Source organism: Lontra canadensis, unplaced genomic scaffold (assembly GCF_010015895.1).
Source record: "Lontra canadensis isolate GAN:19392208 unplaced genomic scaffold, GSC_riverotter_1.0 scaffold8, whole genome shotgun sequence".
NCBI classification, from domain to species: Eukaryota; Metazoa; Chordata; class Mammalia; order Carnivora; family Mustelidae; genus Lontra; species Lontra canadensis.
The window spans coordinates 29,502,256-29,515,783 of record NW_022631002.1 but is presented as its reverse complement, the minus strand read 5'-3'; the positions used below and the strand labels follow the sequence as shown (position 1 = coordinate 29,515,783).

The following is a 13,528-nucleotide window of genomic DNA, read 5'->3' as shown; positions in this document are numbered from 1 at the left end:
AAAAAAAATCCAGTGTTTAATTGAAAGGCTCACATAAAATTAAAACATAGAAAAGAACGAGAAATTAGGAGCGATGTTGAAATTACAACTTAGGCAGACAGGCCCTTGTTTGCTATTGTTCTTATTTTAGAGATAAGGACACCCAGATAATGAGTATTAATTTTGGAGATACATTGGATACTTAACCATCACAAAATGTTTTTTGGATGTGTTCTTTTCAATACAGCTCTGCTGAATGGGTCCACCACGGGACGTACTTAAAAACTAGCAAAGGCGCTTTTATTTTAGCTCAAGAAACTTGATTTTTTTTTTAATATGATTTTTGACCCCCGTGGGCTTCCGGCTCGGACTACATTTCCCAGCAGGCCACGCTCGGAACTACGGGTGCCTACAAGAGGTTTCGCTACTTTGGTGGCGGCGCAGTCGCCGTGCGGCCGGCGGACGGGCGGGCGCTTCGTGGTTTGAATGGCTGCGGGCTCGGGCCCTCAGCTCACCTGAGGACCGGCCGCCCAGGGGTGCGCTATGCCGTCGGGAGGCGACCAGTCGCCGCCGCCCCCGCCTCCTCCTCCGGCGGCCGCAGCCTCGGATGAGGAGGAGGAAGATGATGGGGAGGCGGAGGACGCCGCGCAGCCGGCCCGGTCGCCAGCGCCTCAGACCCAGCAGCGGTTCGAGGAGCTGTGCAGCCGCCTAAACATGGACGAGGCGGCGCGGGCCGAGGCCTGGGACAGCTACCGCAACATGAGCGAGAGCTACACTCTGGAGGTGCGCCCGGGGGAAGAGAGGTGGGGCTTTCCGGGCCTAGTCGTCGCGTCCCACCGCGGGAATGGGGCCCCTCCCCTCCCCGGGTCGGGCGCCCTGCAGGAGCCCGGAGACCGGCAGTTCCCGGGTCTCCGGTCCCCAGCCTGCAGAGCCGGGGGACTCCTCCCTGGGCACCTCGGTCCCGGAGACCTGGCTTTCGGGAAGCTTTTAGCGGCCCAGCAACTGACCCTCGTCTCGCAGCTGTTCCCTTTCGAGTTCCGAGTGGGGAACACCTCTTGCCCTAAAGTGGCAGCGCGAGGCTGAGGTCGTGCTGGGGTCATGATTGCAAAAATACAACCACCTTGTTGGCGGAATGAACAGGTGCAGTCGTGGTGGCCTTAAGGAGAAGGGGAGGGGACTTGGCTGTGCTCCCACGGAGATCAGCCCGATTTTAGCGCCTCGGTTGCTAGGCTGCTTCTTCAGTTCTTTGCCTGCTGTACCAAGTTGCCTTTGTCCCGGCGTTGCATCCGTGGAGTAAGCGCGTCGTTAAGTTTCGGGCTGGGTTTGTGTGTACACCGAGGCGAACCTTCTGCGGGCAAATGAAACGGGCTTCCTGCCTATCTGCACATAGATACACGCCGCCCCCCCCCCCCCATTTGTCCCTAGGAAGTCCGGACTGGGACGACCTTGTGGACCTTTTGGTCACCCCAGACGTTACCCGGGACTCTATACCCTCTGTGATTTCGGCCTGTCATGTCCCTTTCTTCGGACTGGGCTTGCGGATGAGAAAACTGGCCCTTCTAGCCAGTGAGGCTCAACTCTGTAGGCACCTCCCCTTTATGGACCAATGGGAAGTGACACGGAAGTCTGGATTGTTTACCAGCTGTTTGGCTGTGTGGGGCATTAAACAGGAGGCCGTGAGATTTTCTGAAGTTGTTTTACAATTTGGGGAAAGAGCGGGGCCAGTAGAATGAGGAGTCCTAAGCAAGGTATTGTTTAATTATAATAATAGGATTTTTTTTTTTTTTTTTTGCCTGTGTGTGACTCACTAAGGTTACTTTCTGTTAATTCTTGCATTAATAGAATCTTATTTCAATTCCTTCTCCTCGTAGTTACATCTACAGCGTGGAGGGAGGGGGGAAGGCTAGTAATATAGTGGCTTTAGAACTTGACGACCTAGGTGACTTTGGACAGTTTGCTTCACCACTCCAAAACTCAATTTTGTGATATGTAAATCTGAGATAATTTGTGCCTCCATCAGAGTTGTTCTGAAGGTTTAATAAGGTCCTGTGTCGTTGCTGGCACAAAAGGCGGTCGTGGACCCTGCTTCTGCTTGAGAGTTACAGAGCTCCTTCCTCTGCTTAGGTGATGTGGCTGTGGCTGAACGGGTCATATTCCTGTTTATTTCTCAGTGGTTCTGTGGTCAGTGGTTTCAGTGGTTCTTTGGTGATGGGCGTAGTGCTTCCAAATAAGCTCTTATTTTATCCTCATGATCTTCTCTTAAATTGCATAGAACAAGTAATTATCCCCATACAGCTGAGGTATTTCAGCTCAGAGGGGTTAAGTTGTATGACGCCCGGTGTTCTATGAGCAAGTGACAGTTGATGGTTAGTAAATTATTTCTGAAAACATGTGTGATTACTCAATTTTTGAAAGACTTGGACTTCAGAGTCTTAGCTCAGTTTACCCAATGAATGAACAAATAGTCATTTATCAAATATTTATCACCTCTTCTTTTTTTCTTTTTTTAAGATTTTAATTTATTTGACACACACAGAGAGCACGAGCAGGGGGAGCAGCAGGCAGAGGGAGAGGGAGAAGCAGACTTCCCGCTGAGCAGGGAGCCTGATGCAGGGCTAGGGATGATGACCTTAGCAGAAGGTAGAGGCTTGACCAACTGAGCCACCCAGATGCCCCTATCACCTCTTTGCCAGATACTATTGTAGATGGTGGGGACAGAGCAGCGTACAAAACTTAAAAATCTCCACTGTTGTGGAGCTTGTAGTCGGGTATGCTCTAAGATAACGTAGGTTGTCAGTCTCATGGAAGTGTACGATGGAAAATAACACTCATGACATTTTTAAAAAATATTTTATTTGAGAGACAGAGACAGTAACAGAGATAGGGAGAGAGAGAAGCAGAATGCCCACTGAGCAGTGAGCCCGATGCAGGGCTTGATGCAGGGCTCTATCCTAGGACCCTGAGATCATGACCTGAGTGGAAGCAGACACTTAACTGACTGAGCCACCCAGACTCCCCTCAATATGATATTGAATACAGAGTATTGGCTATAGAATTTTATCTTTTTTGATTTCTTGTATTTTCTGGGCTTTATACTTGTAACTCATTTCAGTCTCACAGCCCTCGGATAAGGAAGTTGAGTCTCTGTGACTGTTAATTTGTCCCAGAGTGGGACACCCAGGCCATGTATGCTGAGAGAGTGAGCCAGGTGGAATCATTATTGCCCTTTCTGATCTTGCAAGGTACATAGCAACATTTTCACCTGTGCTATTAGTTGAGACAGTTGAAAATGAGGGAATGGAACACAGATTCCTATCTCCTAGTGTGAAAATGTTTATGTCCCAGTATAAGGAGCACATGGGATAGATAGAGCCATCATTGAAAATACAGTTTCCCGCAAACATAAAAACAGTGCCTTCCATTTAATCTAGAAAGGTTATTATATTGAAATGTTTATATAGCTCATTAGCTAAAACTCAGTTTTCTTTTATTTTTACAGGGAAATGATCTTCACTGGTTAGCATGTGCCTTATATGTGGCTTGCAGAAAATCTGTGCCAACTGTAAGCAAAGGGACAGTTGAAGGAAACTATGTATCTTTAACTAGAATCCTGCGATGTTCAGAGCAGAGGTAACTATGTCAGAGTTTGAAAGGTAGAATGTGACAAATACGAAAACTCAAAAATCGTAGTGATATTAAGAATCCTCTCATCATTTCCCAGGCATTTGTACCTATAGAGTGTTGAATTTAGAAGTTAGGTCATGGTTTTCCTTTACTGCATTTAAGTATCTATTATATTTTTACTCTTTAGTGGAAAGTTTTAAAATTTTAATGTATTAGGCATTTATATGAAGAACTTACTATTAAAGGTTATGACTTACTGTGCATTATTGGGAGAATTCTAAATAAGGATATTGAGAAACTTTAGGATATACTCTAAATTGTAGAGGTAATTAAATATGGTATTAAACTTAAAACTACATGTATAGGATTTGTATTTTAATATATGGAGTGTGTAAAGACTTCTCTGTTTCCTGTATTGGGGGATAAGCAACACTCTTAAAAACAGTTACTGAAAGGGCCAAATAATGGTTTAAAGAAGAGGCAGAAATTGCTTTTTCTATCTGTTGTATAATTGAATTGATTACATTTATCATTTGTGCCATTTGGGTGAATTTTCTTTTATGACTTACTAAAGATTGGCGGAAAAAGATTATTTGGCACTTTGTGGGGGGGAGAATGCCACAGGCAAAATTTATGTACCTAATGGCTTAAAAAATCACTTGCTATTAAAATAAGAAGAAATGTAATATTTAAGCTGTAGTCTATTAACCTTGAACTCCATCCCAAATTATATTTAGGCCTAAGAACAAGAGGCAGTGCATAAAGAGTTGAACCCCTGAACTGTATACCTGCATAAGTGGACTTAAATAAGGTGCAAAAGTATCATCATTACAGAGAAGAAAAGGCGAGGCAGGGCAATCCAGTTAGGATTGGAACTTTAGAAGCAAAGGTCAGATTATGGAATCATCATCATATACTGTAGTAAATCGACTTATCCAACATTTTAGTGCAAGTAATACAGTCCTAGGCTTCAGGTGTAGTTCCATTTCAGAAACTCAGTTTCTATCTTTAAATTTTCACCTTTGAGTTCAGATTATTTACTTTTCTGCCATAATGGACTAAAATGGGTTAAAAAACAAAGAGTATATCAGGAGAAGGTATTTCCAATGTGTATAACTGACAGAAGATCAGCATCCAGATTTATATAAAGAGCTACTAACAAATGTTTGCATGTTTGACAAGCAGCCACTAAACGAGGGGTAAAGAATGTGGTTTCCCAAAGGTCAAAACTCACATAGCTAATCGATGTATGTAAAGATGTTCAATTTCACTAGTAACCAAGGAAGTTCAAATTAAAAACAAGGTATCCGTTACTCTCATCAGATTGGGGAAATTTGAAGTCTGATAAAACCAGCTTTGGTCATTATGTAGGGAAATGGGAACTCTGTATTGCTGGTGTACTTTGATGAGAGTATGAATTGGCATGGCCCCTCAAATGGGAAGTTTGACCAAATCTAGTGAAGTTGAAGATGCACAGTCTCCGGCTTAGCAGTTCTACTTCTTGGTGTCCCGAAAGAAGCTCTTACATACATGTACGAGAATGTGTCGATTACAGCATTTTGGGGTCATAATGTAAAAATAGAACTCAGTTTCCATTGGTTGAATGCAGAAAGTCATGCTAGTTCATAAGAAGGAATATTTTTAACAGTTAAAATCAATGAGATCTACATCTAACAGTGTTAATCTCAGAAACATTGAATGAAAAAGCAAGTTGCAGAATTCTACTTAAAATATGATACTGTTTATCTAAAATCTTAAAGCCACACATACAAAAGATACTACTTACTGTTCATGGATACATTTAGATCCATGTAGTACCTATACTAAGTAGTAAGTATAGTCACAGGGATGGGAAGGATTCAGACTAACTTTAGAATGGTGGTTATCTTTGGGCAGGCAGTGAGGGGCATGGGTTTGGGGAAGAGTACAAATGGGAATTTGGCTGTTTTGGTAGATCTGATGCAAACATGGCAAAATTTCTTCAATATGTTAATGTTTGTTAAATTTGGCAGTTGAATACATAAGTGTTGGTTACATTACTCTATTTACTATTTTTATTTATTTCATAATTAAAAAATAAAGCCTTCTGATAATTTCAGAAAAATAGATTAGGAAAATCAGAGAAATAAACCAATCTGTAAGAGATTAAGCTAGTCAGAGGCATGAGGTGTGATTTTATCACCGTTTTAAAGTAATATAATTAGTTAAATTTTTGATTTAATTATATTTGTGTACCCCACCTTTGTGTTAATTTTGAAAATATCTCATTTTTTATTTTTAATATCAGCTTAATTGAATTTTTTAACAAGATGAAGAAGTGGGAAGACATGGCAAATCTACCCCCACATTTCAGAGAACGTACTGAGAGATTAGAAAGAAACTTCACTGTTTCAGCGGTAATTTTTAAGAAATATGAACCCATTTTTCAGGACATTTTTAAATATCCTCAAGAGGAGCAGCCTCGTCAACAGAGAGGAAGAAAACAGCGGTATGTTTTTATATTTGTTAGTCAGGAATACACTTTTTTTTTTTTTTTTTTTGATCTGTGCTTCAGTTCTGATCCCTCAGTTGGTGTCCCTCAGTTTATTTTGTTAGGTTTTTGTTTTGTTTTGTTTTTGTATTTTTTAGAGAGAGAAAGAGACCGAATGCTTGCACTGGGTGTGGGGGGAGGGGCAGAGAGGATCTTCAGCAGGCTCCAGGCCCAGGGAGGAGGCCATCATGGGGCTCACAGGCCATGAGATCATGAGCTAAGCGGAAATCAGGATTTCGTCGCTTAACCGACTGAGCCACCCAGATGCCCCTTTTTTGCTAGTCTTAACAAAAAACTAAAAAAACCAAATGTGATTTCATAAATAATCTTTCTTTCCAATAGTTCTGTTTTAATAATAATTTCTTGCTTCTTGATTCATGTTGGCCATGAAAAATTGGGCTTCCTTCATATTGCAAAATGCATGGAATTATTATTTCTGTAAACTTAACCTTTTCATTTAAGCACCCAAAAATGCAAAAGTCAGATCTTAGATATTTTTGCCAGTTGGCCGCCTTGGATATAGAATTTGACTCCTCGATTTTCTGTTATTGGCTATGTTGACTATTTGTATTATTTGACTTTATTTATTTATTTTATTTATTGTATTATTATTTGTCCAGCTTAGTGACAGATAATCCCCCTGAACTGGCTTCTGTGTGTATTTTGAAGTTTACAGTTAATGAAGAGTAGAGAAATTACATGGGGAAGAGGAGGGGACCTAAAATGATCATGAATTTGTGCTTTCTGATCATGTCTGCAAAATCTATGAACTTACTCTGGCTCAGTGTTTTGCATCTTTCCCGATAAAGGCAATCTTGGGAAGTAAATTCTCTACCTTTATCATGCACACTTTTTCATAAAGTAGAATCGGAAATTTTTCTTAAGATTATTTATTTATTTATTTGAGAGAGAGAAATAGTGAGAGCAAGCAGGCAGAGCAGCAGGCAGAGGGAGAGGGAGAAGCAGGCTCTCCCCTGAGCAGAGAGCCTGATGTGGGACTCGATCCCAGGATCCTGGGATCATGACCTGAGCTGAAGGCAGCTGCTTAACCGACTGAGCCACCCAGGGGCCCCTGGAAATTGTTTTTAAACTAAACTAGAAGAATGTTGACAAGACAAGTCAGGGAAAAGGAGTTGTTATACTTGAATGAATAATGTTTGCCTCTCTTTCTTTTGCTTGCTCGCTCGCGCTCTTCTTTTGTTTTTTGCTTCTCTTTCAATATAAATTTTTTTCCCAAATTATGAAAGGTGTTTATATAAGTAAGTGAGTAGCTTTTTTTTTTTTTAATTTTATTTATTTATTTGAGAGAGAGAGAAAACAAGAAGGAGAGAAATGGAGCAGAGGCAGAGGCAGAGCGTGAGGGAGAAGCAGATTCCTTGCTGAGTGGGGAGCCCGACATAGTGCTCGATTCCTGGACCCTGAGATCGTGACCTGAGCTGAAGGCAGATGCTTAACTGACTGAGCCACCCAGGTGCCCCAAGTGAATAGCTTTTAAAAATAAAAGAATCTCTGTACTTTCTTAGTTGACCCCACTGCTAAGGAAGCAGCTGGTGTAGTTTGCTTGTAGTTTTAGAGAACTATTTCCAAAGTTTGGATAGGTGCTTTGTTCCAAATCTGAGTGAGGCTGATTGTATCATTTACAGAAAGATAGACAATATCTTCTCTCTTTGTAGTGTTGTAGAAAATGATTTTAGATTTTAGATTGTACTTAGTAGGGTATCTGTACTACCTAATTATAGTTAAGAAAATTGTAAGATAACTTTATTCTAAAAGTTTTACATTTAGGTCACTCTGTATGCATTAATTAGTACTTTTGGCTAATAATAGTAACATACACCATTTATTGAGCATTTATTTTGGGGACTGTTCTAAGATTTAAATCTGTATTCAGGGGGCACCCGGGTGACTCAGTTGGTTAAGCGACTGCCTTCGGCTCAGGTCATGATACCGGAGTGCCAGGATCGAGTCCCACATCGAGCTCCCAGCTCCATGGGAAGTCTGCTTCTCCTCTCTCATGATCTCTCTCACTGTCTCTCTCTCTCAAATAAAATCTTAAAAAATAAAAAAAAAATAAAAATAAATAAATCTGTATTCAATGAATCTATATGACAGCCATATGAGGTTGATGTTGTTACAGGTGGAGAAACATAAGCTGTTGAGAGGTTAAGTAATTTGGTCAGGGTCACACAGTAAGTGTGGAGCTATTACTGAAATTAGCGGTCTGCTTGTAGAACCCATGTGCTTCATCACGACTCTGTACTACATCTCACACACACTTTGAGAATTTGTCACTGGGTATTTGTTGAGAACTTAATGTGAAGTATGTTGTTAGGTATGATATAGAACACAAGTATTAATTTATTTATTTTTGAGAGAGCGAGAGTAAGAGGGAGAGAGAGAATCTTAAGCAGGTTTCATGCTCAGCGCAGAACCCAGTACGGGGCTCCAGTCCCACGACTCTGAGATCATGACCTGAGCCAAGATCAAGAGTTGAGTCCCTAACCAACTAAGCCACCCAGGTGCCCCAGGACACAAGTCTTTAAAAAAAAAAAAAATACCAAAACCCCACAGCCACTGTCTTTTGAGAGCTTACAGTATAGTTGTGGAGAGGAGGCATGTAGAAATGTGAAAGACAATAGGAACGTAAAACTTCCGAGCCAAAATTAAACCACTCTACATGAGCCAGTCAGCTAAGGATCCATGGAGTAAGGAATGATGGGTTGGATTTCGATGGGTGAATTTGGAGATGTAGGTAGAGCCTTTATTGCATAGGATAAAGAAGGAATACAATAAAGTTGCAAAATAAGAGGCAGTTTGGTGTAGTAGGTTAAATTCTAGGGTTCTCAAGTCAAAGATTCAGTTTTTAGAGTGGCTTGAGTGTTAAGCTAAAAAAAAGTTTGGCTTTTATCTTGGTAGACGTTAAAACTGAATAGTTCTCATGTGCCTGTGGTACAGAGGCCATTTTTGTTTTGTATCTTTTAATTTTTTAAAAGATTTTGCTTATCGTAGAACATGCAGGAAAGTGGGGAGAGCAGAGTGAGAGAGTCTCAAGCAGACTCTGTGCTGAGTGTGGAGCCCAACACTCAGCACAGAGGGATTCAGTCTCATGACCCTGAGGTCATGACCTGAGCAGAAATCAAGAGTCAGACGCTTAAGCAATTGAGCCACCCAGGTGCCCCAGAGGCCACTTTTAAAAAGCAGGGCACTGACATTTAATGTCGCCAGGGACTGGTGACTTAAGTACAGAACTCTGCCCAAGTAGAATGATCGTTCAGCAGATGAAGAGACGAGGCATATGGACAGCAAGTGTGCCTTGTGAAGGACAGTGGGAGAACTAAACCCCAGTGTCCTGATTGTTCTTCTTAGAGCTCCTTGTTGGGATGTGGAGACCATAGATGTTTTATCTAAACATTGCAGGGGGTTCTGGTAGAAAAGACGAGAGCTTAAAACAGGTCCGAAACTCCCTTCAACAGACAGCATTGACAAAATAGAATGGATCGTCTTAACGATAAAGAATAAAAAATTCTAGGAAGCCCAGAAGTTACATTAAATAGTCCTTTTGTGACTTGACGTAATCTGAAATGTCTTTAGGGAGGGAGGGTTGGGTTTACAGTTTATCAGATGTGATAAAGGAAAAAAAATGGGGAAATAATCAGCATACACAGGTCCGAAAGTAGCATCAGCCTTGCTGATGTCATTAGAAGAACTGTTGTCACTCATTTTCTGCCTTACCTGTCTTGACCTTGACCTTTTAGAGTTCTTCAGAATTTTCTTTTTTCTGGGATGAACTCTCCTTGGCTTTGTCCTTACCAGGATTTGGTTGGAGCAGAACTTGCATGTTTTCTGTCTGAAGTGAATCTGCTCTTATTCCCTTTAACTCTGGGTTTGGTGTCTCACCTACTTTATAGTCACTTGTGGTCTTTCTCGCATGCTTCTCTTATCTCATGACTTTTTTTTCTCCCCCAAAGGCGACAGCCCTGTACCGTGTCGGAGGTTTTCCATTTTTGTTGGGTGCTCTTTATATACGCAAAAGGTAAGACAGAGCAATATTTATCTAGATGTTAGCTTATTTAAATGTTCACATAGCACTTTTGTCAATCTGTAATGCACTCTGAAAAATTTAAGGGTTTTAGTCTCAGATTCATTTTTGAGTATTGCCTTTTCATAAAAGATTTAAATTTCTTTATAATGTCCAAAATTACTTTTATTAAAAATGGAAAATCCTTTAATTTTGTTCTTATGTAACATCTTTTCTGCTCAAAGCTATTCTTCTGAGTTATGGACTGAAAACACATTAGTGGTCTGTACTGGTATCTTCAGCTGTATTTTTCATGAGCCACGTCTTATTTCTTTGAGTGTGACTGCTCATCTCAGTATGTGTAGTTCAGATTACTTTTTGCATCTTGTTCAGATAAAGACACTTGCTCAATGCCTTTGGATACAATTTATTTCCTCCCCCTTCTCATCTCCCTTAACTTACCCAAGGTCAGTGAAATATGTTTTTATTTTATTTTATTTTTTTTGGTCCTCTCCATATTTCTATGTAGAAATGATTCTTAGTAATCTCAAGAAGAAAATAAGTGACATTAATTACATAGACTATGTAGAATGCCTTTGCTATTAAGAAAACCCAATAAAATACAAAATTATAACCAAAGAATCAGAGCTGGAATTTCGTAAATGTAAGAGATTCTCATTATTAGATCAAGTAGCCCAAATAATTTACTTTTAGGGTTAGGTAATTGAGGCCCAAAAACTAGCTGCTAGGAACAGAGCTAGGATCTGAACCCAGATCTAGCTCTCCGTTTCTTGCCAGAGGCAAAGGCTCTCAAGCAAGGATGCGTCACTCCATTGGTCTCGGGTTTGATGTGTCTGATTATAACTGATTAAATGAGTTTTAACTAGCTAGTTAAATGAGAGCTCAGCCTTCCTCCTTGAGCTTTATGGTTGGTTGAAGGTATTACGCTAAGTGAAATGTCAGTCAGATAAAGACAATTATCATGTGGTTTCACTCATATGTGGAACATAGGAGATAGTGCAGAGGATCATAAGGGAAGGGAGGGAAAACTGAATGGGAGGAGGTCAGAGAGGGAGAAAAACCATGAGAGATTCTTGACTCTGGGAAACAAACAGAGGGTTGTGGAGGGATAGGTAGGTGGGAGGATGGGGCAACTGGGTGATGGGCACTGGGGAAGGCAAGTGATGTGATGAGCACTGGGGCTTATATGAAATTGATGAATTATTGAACACTACATCTGAAACTAATGATGTTACTGTGTGTTGGCTAATTGAATTTAAATAAAAGAAAAATCTTTCTTCTGCCAAAAATAAGCTGCTAGTTATTTTGCTTTCCATCACTCTGGCATGTTTCTTTAGTGGAGATAAAGGTGATAGGGTAAGTGGTACAAAATAAAGGCATAGGCGCATATAAACTGTTCTAATAGTGGCAGTCGCCCTTGCTGTCACTTTTAGTTTGCCATGGTTGGTATTATATACGGTATTAATGTTGTCATTCGATAGTGGGCAGGTATATGTTGACTTCTGGGATTTTTATCTGTTTTGTTTATGTCTCTTATGGTGCATGTGTACCTGGGAGTGACTGTGTTTGGTACTTTATAAACTATTTACAAACAATTTTATTGTCCTTATTTACATTTTGGTCTCACTTGATTACCTGGGGTGGCATGTGTTTTTGTCTCTGCAGTTAATTCAGTGTTTGTGTTTTATTATTAGTTCCGTCTGTAATTACTTAATCTGAAGAGTCTTTATCTCCTCACTGTCTGACACTACCATCTTTTATGATTCACCAGGAACTTTTCTAATAGAGTTGTTGAATTTGTTTTATTCAGTTCTTGATTTAGTTGTTTGGAGAGAGTTGTACCCTTCTGTAGCCACCTTTCTATGACTTCCCTGTAGCATATGGGCAATCCCAGATGATCTCATTCCTGATATGGAAGCCAACTTTCTGCCTCCTACCTTCGTTGACTTCCTGGTATACACCAGTGACAAGTTTGGGCTTGTCATCATGAAGAGCTTTGTGGCCTGAAGACCACTCAGTGCCACTTCCTGTTTTACATTCTCCAATCTCCTCATTTCTGATAAATAAGCCAACTTTGGAGTTTAAACAAGTTATCTTTATTTGAAAGATAACTTATCTTAACCAAGTGAGATCTGTTTCTAAGGTCAGGATTTGTATGTCATGTGGGACAGTCTTGGGAATTTAAGATTTTGATCTTCAGGGGCCTTTCTGTTTTTGTGTTAGAAGTTATAGTGCTGCTGGTTTGTGTGTGGTTTTTTTTTTTTTTTTTTTTTTTCCTTTATGGCAAGTACAAACCAGTAACAAGTTTAGGCTTGTCAATGTGATGGGCTTTGTAGCTTGAAACCAGTAGGTTCCACTTCCTCTTTTACATTTGAGAAACTGAGTACACTTTAGTATGAAACATCTTTATAGTGGAACCAAGCAAGTTAGTTTGGTTGTATTAGTGCAAAACTTAACCTATTAATTATCATTTGTCTTTATGACAACAGAAAAAAAAATTCTCTTTAATTCATTTACGTCGATTTGTTGAATGTTTTCATCTTTACAAAAAGAGAGTTATCCTGATATGTAGAGGTAAGTGGCAATTTTCTTTGGAGGAAAGGAGAGGGGAAAAAAAGCCTGAAACAAAGCAGTGTGTGTGTGTGTGTGTGTGTGTGTACTGTGTGCATGTATTTGGGCAGGCATTACATGTGAAAATGTTGAGGTTTAGAAATAATCCCTCAGATGTATGTTAGCTATTAAACTTGAATTTATGTGATATTATAAGAATGTAAAATCGCTAGGAAGCATGTGTATGCAGTGTTGAATGAGAAAAGAGATATGCTCAAAGTTATAAAAGAAGTCTGGAAATATTTGTTAATTTCTAAGAATAAAACTGTTTACCTGACTGTAAAAACTGATTTCAGTATTAGACTTAAGCTAGCATTACAGAAATGACATATTTCTATAGGTTTGAGTTTTGGTTTCTTTTTTCTTTGTTGTCCTATATCTACATCACTCCTGGGATATTAGCTGTAGACATCCATTGTGATCTGTTTGCATTAATTTGTACGAGTTTGTATTACTGTGTAGAAAGTATCTAAAATATTATTATTAGGACTCTGATTATAGGTTCTGGTCTTTTTTAAGTATATACATGAAAAAGTCGTTTTTCAGCTGTTCCTATCTTAAGTGTTTCTACTAATCTTTTTTTTTTTTTTTAATGAGTTTTCCTATTAGAACTGGTTTTTTGCATCCCAGAAATGTTGGACCATTGTTTGTCTCCATGTATTTTTTTTTTTTTTACTTTTTTAATTAAGTTTTAAATTTTACTTCCAGCATAGTTAACATACAGTGTTAATTAGGTGTATGATATC

General features: G+C 39.8%; 1 protein-coding gene across 4 annotated transcripts in view; it reads left to right on the top strand.

The window, feature by feature from the left end:
* Positions 1-429: 429 nt before the first annotated feature.
* Positions 430-13,528, top strand: part of RBL2 (RB transcriptional corepressor like 2) — a 51,801-nt gene continuing 38,702 nt past the window's right edge. For 2 of the 4 annotated variants that reach the window (XM_032854462.1, XM_032854463.1), the window contains exons 1-4: positions 430-762; positions 3,479-3,609; positions 5,891-6,091; positions 10,102-10,166. In XM_032854462.1, the coding sequence (XP_032710353.1) occupies positions 523-762; positions 3,479-3,609; positions 5,891-6,091; positions 10,102-10,166 (637 nt within the window). In that variant the 5' untranslated portion in view covers positions 430-522. Of the gene's footprint in view, positions 763-1,621; positions 1,728-3,478; positions 3,610-5,890; positions 6,092-10,101; positions 10,167-12,583; positions 12,747-13,528 lie in introns of those variants that run through there. The other 2 variants (XM_032854464.1, XM_032854465.1) reach the window with 2 other exon arrangements.